The following is a 19619-nucleotide window of genomic DNA, read 5'->3' as shown; positions in this document are numbered from 1 at the left end:
TTATATTCAAATTTTATCTTTTGTCCTCAATATAATTTGTAAAGATTTTTTTCTTATGGACTAAAATATAATTAGTCCATACATTACATTTGATTGTTAAAGCTCTTTAGTCTCTTTTATTCTAAAACAGCCTCCCTGACCTTTTTATTTGTATTTATTTTTTATAAAGTACACAGAAGCCAATTTGTTATATCCCAAAAATTAATAATATTCAAAACTTTAGAATCCAGCATAAAAATTGAATGGTGGGCTTCCTACTTCATGAATATAAAGCAATATATTTGCCAAATTCTGATGTCAGTTATAGCATTAGTAAAATTCCAAACTACTGAACAGAAGCTACAGGGGCCTGAAGGGCTGATGTGGAGGAGGAAGAGGTTTAGATGCCATTGTTATAGCACAGAGAGGAAAAGAGAGGGCGCTATAGAAACATCAATGATGAGGGGGAATCACTGATCGGCTGGCTCCTGCAAGACCCATACCTGGAATTGAGTCCCCAACCAGGGCCTGTGCCCTGACCCAGAATTGTACCCTGGCCTCCTGGTTCATTTATCCAAGCTAAACCACTGAGGCAAGCCAGCCAGTTCTTTCTCACATTTTCTACAGTGTACGGCTTTCCTCCACTATAAAAGTCTCTGATATCCAGTAAATTTCGCGCTATAGGTACAGGATCTTGCACATGCTCTACATTTGAAAGATTTCTCTTCAGTATGAAGTCTCTCATGTACAGTAATACATGAATGGCTTTTAAAGACTTTACTACATATTTCACATTCATAAGGCTTATTCCCAGTCACATTCTGTGATGTTCAGTAAGTTCTCACTGCTGGTCAAGGACTTATGACACTCCTCATATCTGTAATACTTCTCTCAATACTACTCTGCTGTGCAACAAGGCAGGAACACTGGTTAAAGGCTTTGTTACATTTTTACATTCATAAGGCTCCTCTCCAGTATGACCTCTCTGATGTGCAGTAAGGTTTGAGGAGCTGCCAATGGATGTGCCACATTCTCTTCATTCATGTGGCTTCTCTCCAGTATGAACTCTCTGATGCGTAGTAAGATTTGAGGACCATCTAAAGGCTTTGTCACATTCTCTACATTTATAAGGCTTCTTTCCATAATGAACTCTCTGATGATAAGTAAGGTGTGAGGACCGGCTAAAGGCTTTGCCACATTCTCTACATTTATAAGCCTTATCTCCAGTATGAATTTTATGATGGCGAGTAAGTTTTGAGGACTCACTGAAGGTTTTGCCATATTCTCTACATTTATAAGGCTTCTCTCCAGTATGAACTCTCTGGTGACAATTAAGGGAGAAGGAATGGCTAAAGACTTTGCTACATTCTCTACATTTATAAAGGCTTCCTCCAGTATGAACTCTCTGATGACAATTAAGAGAGAAGTAATGGCTAAAGACTTTGCTACATTCTCTACATTTATAAGGCTTCTCTCCAGTATGAACTCTGATGTTGATTAAGTTTTGCAGACTTACTGAACGCTTTGCCACATTCTCTACATTTATAAGGCTTTTCTCCAGTAGGAACACTCTGATGATTTTTAAGGTTGGAGGAATCGATGAAGGCTTTGCCACATTCTCTACATTTATAAGGCTTCTCTCCAGTATGAACTCTCTGATGGGTAATAAGGTTTGAGGGCCAGCTAAAGACTTTGTCACAGTCTCTACATTTATAAGGCTTCTTTCGAGTATGAACTCTCTGATGGGTACTGAGTGTCAGGTAAAGGCTTTGTCACATTCTGAACATTTATAAGACTTTTCTCCCGTATGATTTCTATGATGTTGAGTATGTCTTGAGGACTGACTAAAGCCTTTTCCATTTGCCCTGAGTTTGTAAAATTTTGCAATAGTATGAATTCTTCCCTTATGTACAATGAGAGATGAATGACATTTAAAGGCTTTGCCACATGCCTTACATTTGTAAGGCTTCTCTCCAGTATGAATTCTCTGATTTACAATGCAACCTGAAGGCCAAATAGATGTTTTACCAGAATCTTTACATATATAAGGTTTTTCTCCACTATGGATTTTTTTGCGTCTATTTAGATTGAATATTTGACTGAAGACTCTACCACATGGATTCCATTTGTAAGCCTCCTCCCCAGTATGAATATTCTCTTGTTCATTGTAATTTGATGATTGCTGAAAAGACTGGACACATTTACTTCCTTTGTGTGTCTTCTCCACAATAGGAATAACCTGATATATGCTGTGATTGGACATTTGGTCAAAGACTTTTCCACTTTTATAATGGTCCTCTGCAAGCTCACTTGAATGATGATTAAGATGTGACTCTTGCTTAACGTTTTTCCAATGTTCAGTCCACTGATAACTGTTATCTCCATTATGTGTACTCAGTATTATTTCAGAGAATAAATCTTGTATTCCGGGCTTTGGCATAAAGCCTGGTTATCTTTAGGTGGTATAGCCAGAGTGGCCAGGTTGCTGTAGTTCTCCAACATCACATCCATGTACAATTTCCACTGAGCTGGGTCCAGGCATTCCCACTCCTCCTGAGAGAAATCTACGGCCACATCCGTGAAGGTCAATGGTCCCTGAGAAGCAGCCATTTGGTCCTGGTCCTGATAGGGTCTGGGTTGTTTTCTCAGGTGACAATATGTTGAGGAGTCCAGAATGTGCCTTCAAAGGCATCTGCACAGCCTGTTAATCAGCTCACCTCACACTCACAGTCAGGAGGATCTGGAAATGAGGAAAAGGTCACTCCCTCCTGTCCTTTGTCACTTGGAGATACAACCAAGATGACACACACTAACAATGAGCTCCTACATGGAGACCACACTGTGAGGTGTTTCATTTCATCTTCATGTGTCTCTCCTCCCAAAGACATCCAAAAACTCCACTGTGAGAGGCTCCAGAGCGGAGACTTCAACAAGGACTTCAGCGCCTGCAGCGCCCCTCAGCCTTCACTGCTGGGAGGTGGATGGAGAGCGTCAGCTTTAAAGCACAAACACCCTCCTCAGGGAGAACCCGCCATCTTCCCTCCCTGACCTTTTTAAAAAGGTATTGTGTTTTGAAGAGACCAATCCAATTATCTTGCAGAATATCCCACAATATTAATTTTTAAAAATATTTCCTTATGGTATCTTCTAACTTATTCATCTTTTCCCAACAGGTTTCTTTACAGAAGTACCTCTCAGAGTTAATATGTTACTGTACAAAATGACTCTCCAAGTGGATACCTTTTAGGAGCCTCTACTCTCTTCACAATAACCCTTTCTTTGGGAATTGTCCTCATCTCCAAACAGAAAACACACACACATATACACAAGCCTGTAGAGTCACATTTCGACTACATAACCCCACCTTTGGGGCTAGCCCATTAGAAACACTTTCTTGAAGACAAGTGCAGATATAAGTGGTTACAGAAATTTGGACAGTTTTATGGAAGAAGACGAGAAAAACCAGAATTAAATACCCATTGTTTATAGGTGAGTTTGAAAGTGATACCGTTGTTGTAGTTGTAATGCCTATACCTGAGGGAAAGGCAAGAGAATTGTGTTGAGTTAGGTCCTAGAGGAGATACAACCAAGATGACACACACTAAAGTCAAGTCGGCTGGACAATACCAGAGCAAGTACAGGTCTGGCTTAGATGTTGGTCTGATGGAAGGTTATCTCCTATTGGTACCATCCAACTTTAGGAAAAATTGTTTTTTCACAGTGCATTATTTATGCAGGCTCAGAAAAAAAAAACCTGGGCTAGAAAAAGTGGAAAATAAAACTCTTACCATTTGTAACAGCATGAATGGACCTGGAGAGTATTATGCTGAGTGAAATAAGCCAGTCAGAGAAAGATAAGTATCACATGATCTCACTCATATGTGGAATCTAATGAACCAAATAAATGGATGATCAAAAATAGACCCAGAGGCATAGAAGCATGAACAGACTGTTGAACCTCAGAGGGAAGGCAAAGGAGGGTAGATGGGAAGAGATCAACCAATGAACTTGTATGCATAACATGTGGACACAGACAATGGGGTGGTGAGGGCCTGGGGAAGGGAGATGGGTGGGGAGGGGGGGACAGGAACTGGCTGGGAGAGGTTAATGGGGGAAAAGGATGACTATGTAATACTTTCAACAATAAAGATTTTTTAAAAAGAAGAAGAAACGCAGTGTCTGTAAAAGCATGTGGCAGAGGTATTCTTGCTCCCTATGACCAGAGGAAACCAGATGGAGCAGTAGCAACAGCAGAGTCAAAAATGTGCACAGGTGATAACCCAGGTGGTACAAAGGTGAGGAACACTGGAGAATCACCTCTGCAAGCAAGTTGTATAAACCTAATTCATTCCATAAGAAGAGGAGCTGAAATCAGCCTCTGTGTTAAAGACTTAACCCTTTGCACTTGCTTGCTTTTTTCTCGATTCCTTTATTCTAATGCTAACCATGTCGAGTCACACTCGACATCCGAGTGCAAAAGGTTAAAATGCCACTCGCAGCAGATGTGGAGACTTTGGCACTCTATAGACTCTCCCTCAATGCAGCACACCCATTCCAGAAACACCAGGCTCTGTGGAGTATTAGACGGGAACCCACACCCCTTACCCTGTGGTCTCATGTAAAGGAATTTCAATTAGACTAACTCTCCAGGACTCTATCCCCTATTAGGGTTAAAAGGGAACAGTTGAAAACAAAACCAACCAAGATGGACAATGTTGTCACTTATGGAGATGGCAGGAACAAAGGAAGTATAGGTTATGTTTATGGGAGGAAATTACTTCAATTCAGAACATAAAATTTGAGACAGTTATGTATGAGATAGATTAAATATGCTATGTTGCAATCATAAACTGAAATCTTAAAATTTCAGTGGCTTAACACCATAAATGTTTATTTTTCACTTAAGTTACATGTCATTTATAGCTTGGTAGGAGTTGGTGAGTTGGGAGAGGGGGTGGGTAGTCTCTTTTCCACATAGTCACTCAGGGCCCCAGGCTGGTGGAGGCTCTACCATCTAGAACAGCAGTCGACAACCGGTGGTCCGTGAAATCTGAAAGGTTGGCGACCGCTGGTCTAGAACGTCAATTGTTGTGACAGAGAAAGGAGGTGACTGGAGAAGTCTTATATCAGTTCTGCTATGCTTAAGTCTAAGGTGCACTTTCACTCACAGTCCATTGGCCAAAACTAGTCACTAGGTCTCAATCAAGTGTAAGTGGGGTTGGGAAACATGGGGTAGCAGATGGGATGTTTGGTGAGCACCACTCTTTCTGCCACAATACCCAGGTTGGAATATCAGGCAGGTACGAATATGGTGCAGACTTCCACTTACAAGTCATAAGCAGATAGGTGGCATTTAAAGCCACCTTCACTTTCTCATAATCTGAATCCCAATGGACTAATAAGGGCAATGTAATCATCTTTTTTCTGGTTTGAAGGAATAGGAAATCCAGATTGATGGATATTTTTCAAACTTCCCTGTAGTGAAACTGGCAGCACACAGATTTTTTCACTAGCTCACAAGACAAGACTGGCTTAGGATTGAAGGCAGTTTTTGAACCTTTCTGAGAGGAAGGACTTAGTCCTGGAAAACCCTGCCTAGAAACAGCCTGATGCTCAGAGCAGAGGAGTGAGGCTCAAAGGTGAGAAGGGACAAGTGAAACTATCTGCAAAGATATTGAGGGGCAAGATCACAAAAGAAAAGCCAAAGTTTTCTGAGGTAGGTAATAAAACTCATGCCAATGGCTACCACTAGATGTCACTAGTAGGGAAGGAAAGAATGAAAGTTAGGAAGAAAGTGCCTCCAAATGCCTCAGGTGGACCTTTGTGGGAGCTGAGCCTACACTGGCTGGAACTGTTGTAATGGGGGGGACGGGGTGGGGGGGGGGGAGAAAGGAAGGGAGTGGGGGAGGAGAAAAGTAAAATGACAGTATGAATCATGAATTTTATTCTGAACTGTAATGACTTTCAAATGGACTTTATGGGCTCCTGCTTTTAATTCATGAACATGCCTACACTGCATGCATGTGTGCATGTGTTTGTATAACTGAGTCTCAGAAGTGGAGAAAGGTAGTTTTTTCAGCCTCCCACTACAGCTTTCAAAGCGTCTTATCCTTTTCATGACTAATCACATTATTACTTTTAGTGGAGATTTAAAAAAAAAATTCCCATTTCTCTCTCATTCTTGTGTATGTATATATTCATGTATATCTACTGAGGTCTTCAGTTTATTCAAAATCAGATTTAAGGTCAGTGGATCTAAGATGTGCCTTATCTTAATGCCCAGCTTATGCCAAAGCAAAAAAGAACTTTTCATTAGAAATAGCAAACCTTACTTAGTCCTTCAGTGACACCAACTGCGACTACTTACATATTTCATGTGTCAATAAAATAATTTGGAATTGCTAACAGATAATGTAAATTATAATAAATCCAAATATATTTTATTATCACTTTGGTAAAGCAATTCTTCAAAACTAGATGTTTAATTTGTGCTTGAATCAGTGAAACAAAAGGTCAAACTGGAAATTATTCCATAAAATACATCACCCTAAAGCTATACTAAACTTAATAAAAATCTGAAGAAAATGACATTGTAAGCAAACCCATTATTCTGGGCTTCTCAATCTTTTACATGTTTTGGCTCAGAGGGAAAAAAAAAAAGTCATTTGCATGGCATTTTGGGATAAATGGATAAGGCTTCTGGGTTTCAGCAGCCCAAGGCCCTATTGGCAACTCAAGGATCTGAGATCAGTGTATCAGGATATTAAACAAAGATTGTGGTTTTCAACCTGAGGTCACACTGGAATCACCTGGGAAGTTAGAAAAAATGTATCCTTCTCCCCCTCAAGATTTTTACTTCATTGGTCTGGGCATCAGGACTTTTTAATACCCCCAGGTGACTGTAATAAGTTTAGCCAGAGCTAAGAACCACTGCATTAGAAGACAGTCAAGGACGCTTAAAAAAAAACCACACACAAAAAACTATCAGAGCATCTAGCTGCCAGTTCTGAACACAAGTATAAGGTCGTTGTTGCTTTTTCAATTCGGAGACGTATAAAGAGAAAAAACAAAGTTGCAAAGTTCAAAATACGAAAGTGAAAATCTTTTCTCGTTCCTCCAAAAAAAACCACTAAGTTATTTTTTTTAAAGAAAAAGCTTATGTACATACCTACGTATTTCTATCTCGAGAAACAATTTTTTACACTAAAGAGGGTACGTACACATAGTATTCTATGGCTACAAGCAATTCCCATGTCTACACTGTTTATTTCCTGTGACCATTCCCTTGCTGATGATCATTTAGCTATTCTCATTCTTCCTTGCAATAAAACATCTTTATAAATGGATTGCATGCATTGTGACTAACGTTTCCAAATGTTTTTACAAGGTCAATTCCTAGAAGTGAGATCGCTGGGTGCATTTAAAATTTGGATAAATGTGGCGAGATCAACAAAATAAATGGATGCCACCTACGTTTGCGAAAGACAAGATTGCTAAGACTGGGTTCGCAGGTCCCGGCAGAGCGCGGTGGGCCCGCGGTCGCTGTCCAGTGGTTCGCGGAGACAGGCGCGCCGGGGTCACGTGGGCGGCTCGCCCCGCCTCCGGAGTCTCGGCCGGCGCCCGCAGCCCCGGCTCTCGCAGTAGCTTCTCGCGGGGTCCGCGGCGGGCCGCTCACGCCGAAGAGAAGCGAGGGACTAGAAGGTAAATTCTGTTCCGGCCGCGGAGTCGGGCGGCCGGGCGTGGGGCGGGGGGCGGGGATCCCGGGGGCCGCTGCTTCCGGCTGGGAGGCGGGCCTGGGCTCGGACTTCCGGCGACGGCGGCGGCTTCGGCTGCCTGGAGCTGGCGAGGGAGGCTGTTGTGTGGCTTTTGCGCCCCCCCCCCTCCCCAATCACCACTCCTCTCCCCGGCCGTCTGAGGACCGCGGTCTTCCCGGGCCTCGGCCCCGCGTCGGTTAACCATTAACCCCGGGGGCAGGCTTCCGCCCAGGCCCAGGGAAGCCCACACGCCTGGTTCCCGCTAGAGCCCGCGCCACCCCCCGAGCCTGCCGCCTCCGCTGGGCGGCGGGCGGGCGGTTTTCACCCGTTTCCCCAGCCTTGTGAGCCCGGAGGCAGGAAAACTGCGGCGGGGTCCGCCTCTGCTTCTGCTCGTCTCCCGAAGTGGGCAGGCGGGGCAGTCCTCATCCGCTCGGCCCCGCCGAGGACTGCGGACAGTCTTTGTAAAATGTTCGATGGCTGGAAGTCCTGTGCCCCGAAGCGGGCAGAGCCCAAGGACCACGGCCGGGCCCTGCTGCGAACACCGGGCTGCAGTGGCGAGGATTCCTCCCCGGGCGCACGCGCAGCCCTTCTTCCGGCGCCGTGGCCCCGAGACACTGGTCTCGCCGAGGCGGGATTCACCCCTGGTGATCTCCTCTCTGATATCCCTGGGAGCTCACCTGGCGATCTCCTCTCATATCCCAGGGAGCTCACCTGGAAATCTCCTAATATTCCAGGGAGCTCACCTGTCGATCTCCTCTCTGATATCCCAGGGAGCTCACCTGGTGATCTCCTCTCTGATATCCCAGGGAGCTCACCTGGTGATCTCCTCTCTGATATCCCAGGGAGCTCACCTGGTGATCTCCTCTCTGATATCCCAGGGAGCTCACCTGGTGATCTCCTCTCTAATATCCCAGGGAGCTCACCTGGTGATCTCCTAATATCCCAGGGAGCTCACCTGGAAATCTCCTAATATTCCAGGGAGCTCACCTGGTGATCTCCTCTCTAATATCCCAGGGAGCTCACCTGGTGATCTCCTAATATCCCAGGGAGCTCACCTGGAAATCTCCTAATATTCCAGGGAGCTCACCTGGTGATCTCCTCTCTGATATCCCAGGGAGCTCAGCTGGCGATCTCCTCTCTGATATCCCAGGGAGCTCAGCTGGCGATCTCCTCTCTGATATCCCAGGGAGCTCACCTGGCGATCTCCTCTCTGATATCCCAGGGAGCTCACCTGGTGATCTCCTCTCTGATATCCCAGGGAGCTCAGCTGGCGATCTCCTCTCTGATATCCCAGGGAGCTCACCTGGTGATCTCCTCTCTGATATCCCAGGGAGCTCAGCTGGCGATGTCCTCTCTGATATCCCAGGGAGCTCACCTGGTGATCTCCTCTCTGATATCCCAGGGAGCTCAGCTGGCGATCTCCTCTCTGATATCCCAGGGAGCTCACCTGGTGATCTCCTCTCTGATATCCCAGGGAGCTCACCTGGCGATCTCCTCTCTGATATCCCAGGGAGCTCACCTGGTGATCTCTGATATCCCAGGGAGCTTACCTGGTGATCTCTCTAATATCCCAGGGAGCTCACCTGGTGAACTCCTCTCTGATATCCCAGGGAGCTCACCTGGTGATCTCCTAATATCCCAGGGAGCTCACCTGGTGAACTCCTCTCTGATATCCCAGGGAGCTCACCTGGTGATCTCCTCTCTGATATCCCAGGGAGCTCACCTGGTGATCTCCTCTCTGATATCCCAGGGAGCTCACCTGGTGATCTCCTCTCTAATATCCCAGGGAGCTCACCTGGTGATCTCCTAATATCCCAGGGAGCTCACCTGGTGAACTCCTCTCTGATATCCCAGGGAGCTCACCTGGTGATCTCCTCTCTAATATCCCAGGGAGCTCACCTGGTGATCTCCTAATATCCCAGGGAGCTCACCTGGAAATCTCCTAATATTCCAGGGAGCTCACCTGGTGATCTCCTCTCTGATATCCCAGGGAGCTCAGCTGGCGATCTCCTCTCTGATAGCCCAGGGAGCTCAGCTGGCGATCTCCTCTCTGATATCCCAGGGAGCTCACCTGGTGATCTCCTCTCTGATATCCCAGGGAGCTCAGCTGGCGATCTCCTCTCTGATATCCCAGGGAGCTCAGCTGGCGATCTCCTCTCTGATATCCCAGGGAGCTCACCTGGTGATCTCCTCTCTAATATCCCAGGGAGCTCAGCTGGCGATCTCCTCTCTGATATCCCAGGGAGCTCACCTGGTGATCTCCTCTCTGATATCCCAGGGAGCTCAGCTGGCGATCTCCTCTCTGATATCCCAGGGAGCTCACCTGGTGATCTCCTCTCTGATATCCCAGGGAGCTCAGCTGGCGATCTCCTCTCTGATATCCCAGGGAGCTCACCTGGCGATCTCTCTAATATCCCAGGGGGCTCACCTGGTGATCTCTCTGATATCCCAGGGAGCTCACCTGGTGATCTCCTCTCTGATATCCCAGGGAGCTCACCTGGCGATCTCCTCTCTGATATCCCAGGGAGCTCACCTGGTGATCTCTGATATCCCAGGGAGCTTACCTGGTGATCTCTCTAATATCCCAGGGAGCTCACCTGGTGAACTCCTCTCTGATATCCCAGGGAGCTCACCTGGTGATCTCCTAATATCCCAGGGAGCTCACCTGGTGAACTCCTCTCTGATATCCCAGGGAGCTCACCTGGTGATCTCCTCTCTGATATCCCAGGGAGCTCACCTGGTGATCTCTCTAATATCCCAGGGAGCTCACCTGGCGATCTCCTCTCTAATATCCCAGGGAGCTCACCTGGCGATCTCCTCTCTGATATCGCAGGGAGCTCACCTGGTGATCTCCTCTCTCATATCCCAGGGAGCTTACCTGGTGATCTCCTCTCTCATATCCCAGGCCGTGGTAGCCGATTACATAACGGCGGTGCGACTTTATTAAATTATTGGGGGAAAGCTTCCTTTTTAAACATTTGTTGGCACAACTCTTACACATTAGCGTTCCTAAATTAAAAAAAAAAAAATGGAGGACCGCCATCTTTGGTGATATATATGGTGAGAGAGAGAGATATTTTTACTTTGCTAAACGGTTTGGTACCTTTCAGATAGTTTACTTGCAGGCCACGTGTTTTTATAAGTCCATGGATACTCCTTCGATGAAAGGGTAAGGTTTATATTTCCACGTTCACAAATTTAGACTCATAGGATCTGGGTTTGAATCTTGACTACTACTTTGTGAGTTTGAGGAAGCTTTTGTTTAAAAAGAGCCCTTTGCCCTTAGTTCCCTCGTCTGGAACATAGATACAGTACCGCTGGGGGTTTTGTGGAGATTAATGAATTCATATACGCCGAGAGCCCAACCATTGGCACGCCCTGAAAGATCGCTATTTTCATCTATTATTCTGCCATCCAAATAGATGGCACAAAGCTATTACCAAAGGTATTTCTCTTGTCTGAACCTAAAAGCAGAGGTGACACCTGGAGCTATGTATTCTGACAATATGTAGACCAAGTCTCCAGACTTAGTAAAAGCACCGTGGTCAGTGCTCAAGAGGAATAACAAGTTCCTTTAATCTCATGTCTCTTTTTGTCTCCATTGTCTTATGGAAACTGGATTACTGTCTATTTTTAATTTAATCTGAATGGATTCCTTATGCTGGAAAGGTAGCTAATAGAGATTGGGACCCATTTAGCTAATTTGTGATTTTATGTGGTGTCAACACCTTTAGAAACCCAATTTTAGGCACGAGTCAAAAAAAGAAATATTTCTCAAAGAGTGAACTGTGGAACAAAATGGCTAACTTTTTTCAGAAGGACGTCTTCCTCATCTATCCCGCAAACTGGGTAACCTGTCTAATTTTTCACTTTCTTTTTATTCAGTTAAGATTCTACTATCTTAAGGTTGATTCAAAATAGAGGAAATGTGTGTGGGAGCATCTGAATAGTGCATCGAAGTAACAGTAGTTAAGGTGAATACATTGCTCTTAATTGTTTTCTGAAGGGACCAACCATGATATTCACGATATGGTTAAGAATAATATGGGTGTTAATTATAGTCACCAGATATCATAAATAAATAAATAGAACCATTTATGATGCATATAGGGAAGAATTATTTGAAGGATGAGATAATAGTTTCCTAAGCAAAATGAAAGACTATAATCATAGTTCTCGGAAACCTTTATCATTAGCCCCAGCTTTCTCTGTTCATTTCTTATCAGCCCCTGCAAAGTTCACTACAGTTACTTTTTTTTTTTTTTTTTAATTGAGGGCAAAATCCTGCAAAGACTGCATGTTCTAAGAGACTGAAACTTGAGGGAGGATTGTATTTGGTTCTCATTTATTTGGGAGTGGGAGAGAACTAATTTAACCTTTGATGCTACTCCACATCTCATGTATTTTGTTACTTGCTTGATACTAGTATTTCTTTTCTAGCTTTTGCGTGGAAAAAGAAATAGAACTATTCATTTATTTCCTCCCCTAATGCCAAGTTTTGAAATAAGCTGTACGAAATTCTCAAATAGTCCATTAATGATCTATGCACAGGCACATTCTCTAAGGATAGAAAGTGCCTTTTTATCCCATTTTTCTTAGATTTTGGATTAGTTGGATCATAATTATAAAGTAGGATACAATGTAAATTTTGAAAAAGAATTTTAAATATAAGACTAAATGTAATACTTTGAGATGTTTATGAAAATTTGTATTTACCATCCCCTTGCTTTTCTTTATAAATTTACTCCTTATTGAGTATCCATGAATAATATTTTTGATTTTGCCTGTTTTTGCATTTGATAAAAATATTTTTAAATTTTTTTTCATTTAAAGTTATATTTTTCAAATCCAACTTGACAGAGCCATACTACTGCTACATTCCATTGACTGAATACAAAAAATTATCCATTTCACTGTTGATTTTGAGTTGTTTCCTGCCCAATTTTGCTATTGTAACCTTTCTTGTGCATGTCTCCTGGTGTACCTCTGAATGTTTCTCTATAATACACAGAAAGTGGGATTATTGGGTCATGAATATGTTCAACTTTACTAGGTAATGCCAAGCTGTGGGGAGCACTAATTGATGTCATCACTATCAGTTGCTCCGTATCCTTGCCAATACTTGGTATAATTTTTTGCCAGTCTGTTGGGTAGAAAATAGTATCCCATGTGTTACTTTGCTTTTCACTTCTTTTACATTTTCCTACTAATAAAGTGAAGCGTCTTTACATGTGATTAGTGGCCATTCAGATTTTCTCATCTGTGAAATGTTTGTTCTGTATTTTGCCCAGTTTTCTATGATTATTTCGTATTTTCTTTCTGGTTTATAGTTCATATATTCTGAATCTTAATCCTTTGTTGGTTAAATGTGTTGCAAATTCCATGTTTCTTGCTTTTTCTTCAGCCTATTTCCCCCCCTTTCAGTTCATCTTTCTGTTTCCATTTGTCTTATCATTATTGCCCTTCTGTCTGTTCTGGCACAAAATGTGATAAAGGGCTGCACGTCCGTCCAACACTGTGGAGGTAATTACTACCACATGAGCAACTTGTGTACTTTGGGTAGCTTCCAAACTGTTTAGAGATGTAGTATTCAGAAAATCATGGCCTTTAAAAAAAAACAACACTGTATTTTTTTGCTTTTATTATGACGAAATAATTTTTCAAAAATAGCATATGTGCTTTTCCCATCCTTTAAAAAAGTAACTAGGTTAGTTAGAGCAAAGTTTAACAATGCTAATGTCAGAGCACAAATTTGACATGTCTGTAATTCCCTAAACTTGATTTGTATAATAATGCTTTCCTTTATACTTTGAACTTAAAGCTCCTGCTTCACCAGAGGATATGTTTTTATTGATTTATTTTTATTTTTTTAGAGAGGGAGAGACATTGATGTGGGAGAGAAACATGGATCACTTGCCTCCCATGTACTCCCCAGGGATCAAATTCGAAACCTAAGTATGTGTTCTGCCGGGGAATCAAACCCACAACCTTTTGGTATATGGGATGATACTTCAACCAACTGAGCCACCCAGCCAGGACTGAATTTATTATTTAAATGAACTATCCTTTCATTTGAAGTTGCTGAGAGAGTAAATCTTAAAAGTTGTCATTACAAGAGAAAAAAAAATCCCATAACTATGTATACTGCTGGTATTAACTAGACTTATTGCAGCGATCATTTCACAATGTCTATAAATATCAAATCATTATGTTGTACACCCTAAACTAACATGTTGTATGTCAGTTATACCTCAAATTTTTTAAGTAGCTAAATGAGCCAATGCTCTGTTCCTACTAACATTTTCAAACTTCTAGTCAGCCATACAGGATTAAATAAGTATTTAGAGAAACCACTAGAAGGCCTGAAGACTATGTTCTTAAAGTATACAGAAGGTGTTCTTGAAAGGGTTGCTTTCAAAGAAATAGGCTAAATATCTGGGATGTTCATTCACACCCATCCCCTTCTATTAAAATAGTCGACTGGTTGCTCTGTAAAAGCTGGTTGTCCATGCCAGGCAAAACCAAGTGAGCCGACCCAGTAATTTCACTTCTGGGGATTTATCCAAAGAAACCCAAAACACAAATTTGAAAGAATATATGCACCCCTATGTTCATTGCAGTGTTATTTATAATAGCCAACCTATAAAAGCATCCCAAGTGCCCATCAATAGGGCAGTGGAAAAAAAAGTTGTGGTTCGTATCTATAATGGAATATTACTCAGCCATAAAAAAGAATGAAATCTTACCATTTGAGATAGCATGGATGGATCTAGAGGGTATTATGCTTAGTGAAATAAGTCCATCAGAGAAAGACAAATACCATATGATTTCACTTAATGTGTGGAATCTAAAGAACAAAATAAATGAACAAACAAACTTGAAACAGACTCATAGACCCAAAGTGAGAACTGGTGTTTGGAAATATAGTCAATAATATTGTGTAACTATGTATGGTGCCAGTTGAGGTACTGGAAATATTGAGGGAAACACTATGTAAATTATGATTGTCTAACCCAGTGGTTCTCAACCTTTCTAATGCCGCAACACTTTATCTTTTTTTTTTTTAATATATTTTATTGATTTTCCACAGAGAGGAAGGGAGAGGGACAGAGAGCTAGAAACATCGATGAGAGAGAAGAAACATCGACCAGCTGCCTCCTGCACACCCCCCACCGGGGATGTGCCCGCAACCAATGTACATGCCCCTGACCGGAATCGAACCTGGGACCCTTCAGTCCGCAGACCGACGCTCTATCCACTGAGCCAAACCGGTCTCGGCGCCGCAACACTTTAATACAGTTCCTCATGTGGTGGTGACCCCCAACCATAAAATTATTTTCGTTGCTACTTCATAACTGTAATTTTGCTACTGTTATGAATCATAATGTAAATATCTGTGTTTTCCGATGGTCTTAGGCGACCCTGCTAGCGGTTCTCAACCTGTGGGTCGCGACCCACAGGTTGAGAACCGCTGCTGTAGAGCCTAAGACCATCGGAAAACACAGGTATTTACATTACGATTCATTAACAGTAGCAAAATTACAGTTATGAAGTAGCAACGAAAATAATTTTATGGTTGGGGGTCACCACCACATGAGGAGCTGTATTAAAGGGTCACGGCATTAGAAAGGTTGAGAAGAGTTATACACCCAAAACCAATACATAAAGAAGGTGGCGGGGGGCGGGGGGGGGGGGAGTGACACATCTCAACCCAGAGGTCCAAGACTATCCAGACTATCGTGGAGTCCTAAATTCAACAGGATAACAACCAAATGTTGTTTAGCATTGAGTTTGATCAGGAATAAAAGGATAGTGAAACTTTAGTCTTGTGTTTTAAGAGTTCTGAAATATCCACCTTACACACTGAAATGAATCTAATACAAGTCCAGCTTTAAAGTGAGGAGACCTCCCTAATTTTGGCAAGGTTTAAAAGTCTGTAACTCAAAATCATGACTATAATTCAGTATTTTAAAATGTATTATATAGCTACAAAAAAATGCTTCAATCAGTCTCAGAGAAATTAGACTTCTCTTACAATATGATTATCTCTGAGTTAAGTTATAGTCTGACTAGTGAAGGCCACTTACCAATTGTTTTTCTTTTTCTTTTTGGTTCAGCTAGCATGGATCTTGGTAGCCCTGAACAAGACCCTGAAATGAAGGAGGAATATTCTTCTGTCTATGTTGGCAGAGAAGATGACATTAAGAAATCTGAAAGAATGACAGCTGTTGTCCATGATAGAGAAGTGGTCATTTTCTACCACAAAGGAGAATATCATGCTATGGATATTCGCTGTTACCGTAAGATTTTATTTTTTATTTGTAAATCCTGTACTTGTTTGCTAACCACAAAACTATCAAAATTTCCGGGGTTTTTTTTAGTGACTAGATTTAATACTCAATTTCTTTTCAGACTCAGGAGGACCTTTACATTTGGGAGAAATAGAGGTATGTAAGATTAAATCTATTCTCAAAAAAACTCAAATGTTTTCTATTTATATTCTTATTTCATTCTGTAGTAAAAAATAATTTACATTTGTCTTTGCACTGTATTTTAATGCTTCTAGAATAATTGCTAATATTTTAGGAATTTTCAGCCCTACAATGTAAAGAAAACCATTTCACAGATAAATGTGAGAACTATGTATGTCTTCTGACCTAGCGATTGCACTCTGAGATATCTACCCCACAGATATAATTGCACAAATGTTTAAATGTTTATAGGAGATGGTCATTGTAGCATTAGTTATTGTAATTAAAAATGACAGCAATCTAAATGTTTTAACAATAGGAAACAGTTTAAATAAATTATGAATAGCCATGCCGTAGAATACTATGTTTTTCTATTTCATGAAACTGATAGCTCTCTCTCTCTCTCTCTCTCTCTCTCTCTCTCTCTCTCTCTCTCTCTCTCTCTCACATACACACACACACACACTCACTCTCTCTCTCCCTCTCTCTCTCTCTCTGACTGGTACAAAGTACAATCTTTTTTTTTTTTTTTAATATATTTTATTGATTTTTTACAGAGAGGAAGAGAGAGGGATAGAGAGTTAGAAACATCGATGAGAGAGAAACATCGATCAGCCACCTCTCACACACCCCCTACTGGGGATGTGCCTGCAACCAAGGAACATGCCCTTGACCGGAATCGAACCTGGGACCCTTGAGTCCGCAGGCCGATGCTCTATCCACTGAGCCAAACCGGTTTCGGCACAAAGTACAATCTTAAACATAGTGTTCTACTCTCTCTATACTTCATATCTACCTAGTTCCCCACCTGCCCTCATGTCCTCATGTAAAAGGACATGTGTATTTAAATTATGAATGTTAATTTATAATTTATGAAAATATGAATCTTTGCTAACAGTTTTCTGGGGATATAATGTCAGTATTCCAGCACTTTGGGTGTTTAAAAAAATGTAAGCACCTGGTGCTGATAAATGTGGAAGAATTTCTCCCAATTTCAGACCATGACAGACCTATAGAGCTGTAAGACCTTGCTACTCAAAGTATGTTCCATGTGTCACTTGGAAGCTTCTTGGAAATGCAGTATCTTGCGCCTACTGAATTTAAACAGAATGTTGGTGACTCCTGTGCTCTTTTAAATTTGAGAAGCACTGTTTTAATACAATTAAGAAGTTGAGAATTGACTACTTTGGATCATAAATCGCTCTTTAATTAATATATGCACTCAAGCTTTTAGTAACCTCTCGAATTATATCTGAAGCTTACCATTCTTCCAGCAGTTAGTGAAAATTCCTTAAGAAGCATTTGAAACCATTGCCTCATTTCTGTCAAGGAAGTAACATTGACATCTAATATAGGTAGCAGCACAGCTGCAGCAATAGTTATAGTTGCTAATCTTCTGGCAGAGCTCTAACACACTGGAATTCTTATCAATAGCAAAAGGGATGATGTGATGACTGCTAAGATTAGATCCTGCCTTATGCTGACTAATTTCTAAATGGGAGGGGGGAAAAAAGTCGTTTTGTTCTTTAACCTGGTTCTTCTGCAATAGATTCCGTTCTGAGTCTGAGGTTTATTGTGAAGATTGGAAATATCAGACTATTAAATCAATTATTTCCTTCCCTAGGATTTTGATGGACGACCGTGTATAGTTTGCCCCTGGCATAAATTCAAAATTACTTTGGCAACAGGAGAAGGACTATATCAGTCTATAAACCCTAAAGACCCATCAGCAAAACCCAAGTGGTGTTCCAAAGGAATAAAGCAAAGGATTCATACAGTGACAGTGGACAATGGAAATATTTATGTGACTCTTTCTAATGAACCTGTTAAGTATGACTCTGATTTTTATGCCACTGGAAACTTCAAAGTAATTAAGACTCCTTCCTGATAAAATCATATGGCAATGAAAAGTGTATCTCTTTTAAAAATAACCTTGCTTCAATACCAAAGATGATTTTTTCCAACATAGGCACATTACTTATCTTTAAAAGTCATACAGTTCTGATAGGTTCAATAGCACAAGTACTGAGTATGAAGTCTATAAAATGCATAGGTCTGGTATGTGCACTTAAAGAAGGATGAAAGTAATTCGAACTAAAATGAAGAAAAGGTATAAAATAAGATCTATTAAGAAAAATGGGGGGGTCCTTATTTGATGTAGCAGGTTTTATTTATCATGGAAAACTTGAATATATACAAAGTAAACAGAATTATATAATAAACTCTCATCACCCAACTTCAGCAATTTCAGCAGTCTTCCATTCTTGTTCCATTGATACCTCCACATATTCCCTACCTCTCCTATTTGATTGTTGTTACTACTTTTTAAGGTAAAATTTAAATACATTGAAATGCTTAAATATTACCTTCTGTCTTTTCAAATATGTATATAGCAGACTTTTTACACTTAAAAATTGCCTCCAGAAATGAATTTAAAAATAAAAAGCTTATCAATGTGCTAGACATCAAAGCCACGTAAACCTTGGCTCAGTTTCTCTGGTCAAGACACATAGTCTCAACACAGGAAGACAAACACAGCTGCTGCCCGGCCATGGGAGATGTGAAGTTCCTCTTCAGTGAGCAAAAGTGCTTTGAATGCCTATATGAAATTTTCAAATAATTGTTTGTTTTTATTTTTAGAGAACTTTGTGCATGTATGTACAACTAAGTGTTTCATGTAAATGTTATAGAGGGAAAAAATGTAGAGTGTTGTTCCTCGGAATCCTTTCTGCTAAGTTGATGTTAAATGGTTTACCCTGCCAATTATTTTTGGCCAATGCTGTTCCGGTTGCCTGATTCCCGGGATGCTTGTCATCTAAAACTTGACAGCACATAGAATATAAGAACAAGTAAAAACAGAAAGACATAGCTATTCATAGCAGAATATGAATCTCGAGAAAAACAAACCTCGTCTCAAAGCACAGCAGTTTTCTTAGTGGCATAGGATCATATTACAGCTCCAAACCTAATACTTAGCATTCTAAGGGACCCACCTGGACTCTGTCCCTTGGTTATTGTAAAAATAATAAATGAATATAGTATCTTTAAGGCTCTGCTTATAGAGTACTTTGCTATATATTATTACACTAGAGGCCCGGTGCACGAAATTCATGCACGGGGGGGGGGGGAGAGGGTTGTCCCTCAGCCCAGCCTGCACCCTCTCCAATCTGGGACCCCTTGAGGGATGTCCAACCACCTGTTTAGGCCCGATCCCACAGGCGGTTGGACATCCCTCTCACAATCCAGGACTGCTGACTCCCAACTGCCCTCCCCTGCAGGTGTGGTCCCCCCCAACTGCCCTCCCCTGCTGGCCTGGTCCCCCCCAACTGCCCTCCCCTGCAAGCCTGGGTCCCCCCCAACTGTCCTCCACTGCAGGCCTGGTTCCCCCCAACTGTCCTCCACTGCAGGACTGGTC

The 19619-nt window shown here is 41.9% G+C and overlaps 2 protein-coding genes across 7 annotated transcripts in view; one reads left to right on the top strand and one right to left on the bottom strand.

Moving 5' to 3' along the window:
• The window catches only part of SKIC3 (SKI3 subunit of superkiller complex), a 124239-nt gene extending 116653 nt beyond the window's left edge, over nucleotides 1–7586 (bottom strand). The window contains exon 1 of the mRNA XM_079781138.1: nucleotides 7453–7586. The gene's annotated coding sequence lies outside the window, so the exon portion shown is untranslated. The remainder of the gene's footprint in view (nucleotides 1–7452) is intronic.
• RFESD (Rieske Fe-S domain containing) lies at nucleotides 7587–19295 on the top strand. 6 transcript variants are annotated; one of them, XM_079781167.1, is made up of 5 exons: nucleotides 7641–7680; nucleotides 11619–11707; nucleotides 15851–16033; nucleotides 16146–16180; nucleotides 17829–19295. In XM_079781167.1, the coding sequence occupies exons 3-5, from the start codon at nucleotides 15856–15858 to the stop codon at nucleotides 18090–18092; spliced, it is 477 nt and encodes a 158-aa protein (XP_079637293.1). In that variant the 5' UTR covers nucleotides 7641–7680; nucleotides 11619–11707; nucleotides 15851–15855; the 3' UTR covers nucleotides 18093–19295. The 6 variants fall into 6 exon arrangements, with proteins under 6 accessions (XP_079637294.1, XP_079637293.1, XP_079637295.1 ...); XM_079781169.1 differs by lacking the exons at nucleotides 7641–7680; nucleotides 11619–11707 and adding exons at nucleotides 10611–10902; nucleotides 13607–13688; XM_079781166.1 differs by lacking the exon at nucleotides 7641–7680 and adding an exon at nucleotides 10611–10902.
• Nucleotides 19296–19619: the final 324 nt, after the last annotated feature.

This window comes from Cnephaeus nilssonii (genome assembly GCF_951640355.1).
Source record: "Cnephaeus nilssonii genome assembly, chromosome: 2".
NCBI lineage: Eukaryota > Metazoa > Chordata > Mammalia > Chiroptera > Vespertilionidae > Cnephaeus > Cnephaeus nilssonii.
The sequence above is the reverse complement of the archived record's forward strand: the minus strand, read 5'-3'. Positions and strand labels throughout refer to the sequence as shown.

Bases quoted from the DNA above. Each gene is read 5' to 3' on its own strand.
- RFESD (XM_079781168.1), top strand. From the start codon at position 15,856: ATGGATCTTGGTAGCCCTGAACAAGACCCTGAAATGAAGGAGGAATAT. The intron at 16,034-16,145 runs GTAAGATTTTAT...ATTTCTTTTCAG, and splicing joins TATGGATATTCGCTGTTACC to ACTCAGGAGGACCTTTACAT. The intron at 16,181-17,828 runs GTATGTAAGATT...TTCCTTCCCTAG, and splicing joins TACATTTGGGAGAAATAGAG to GATTTTGATGGACGACCGTG.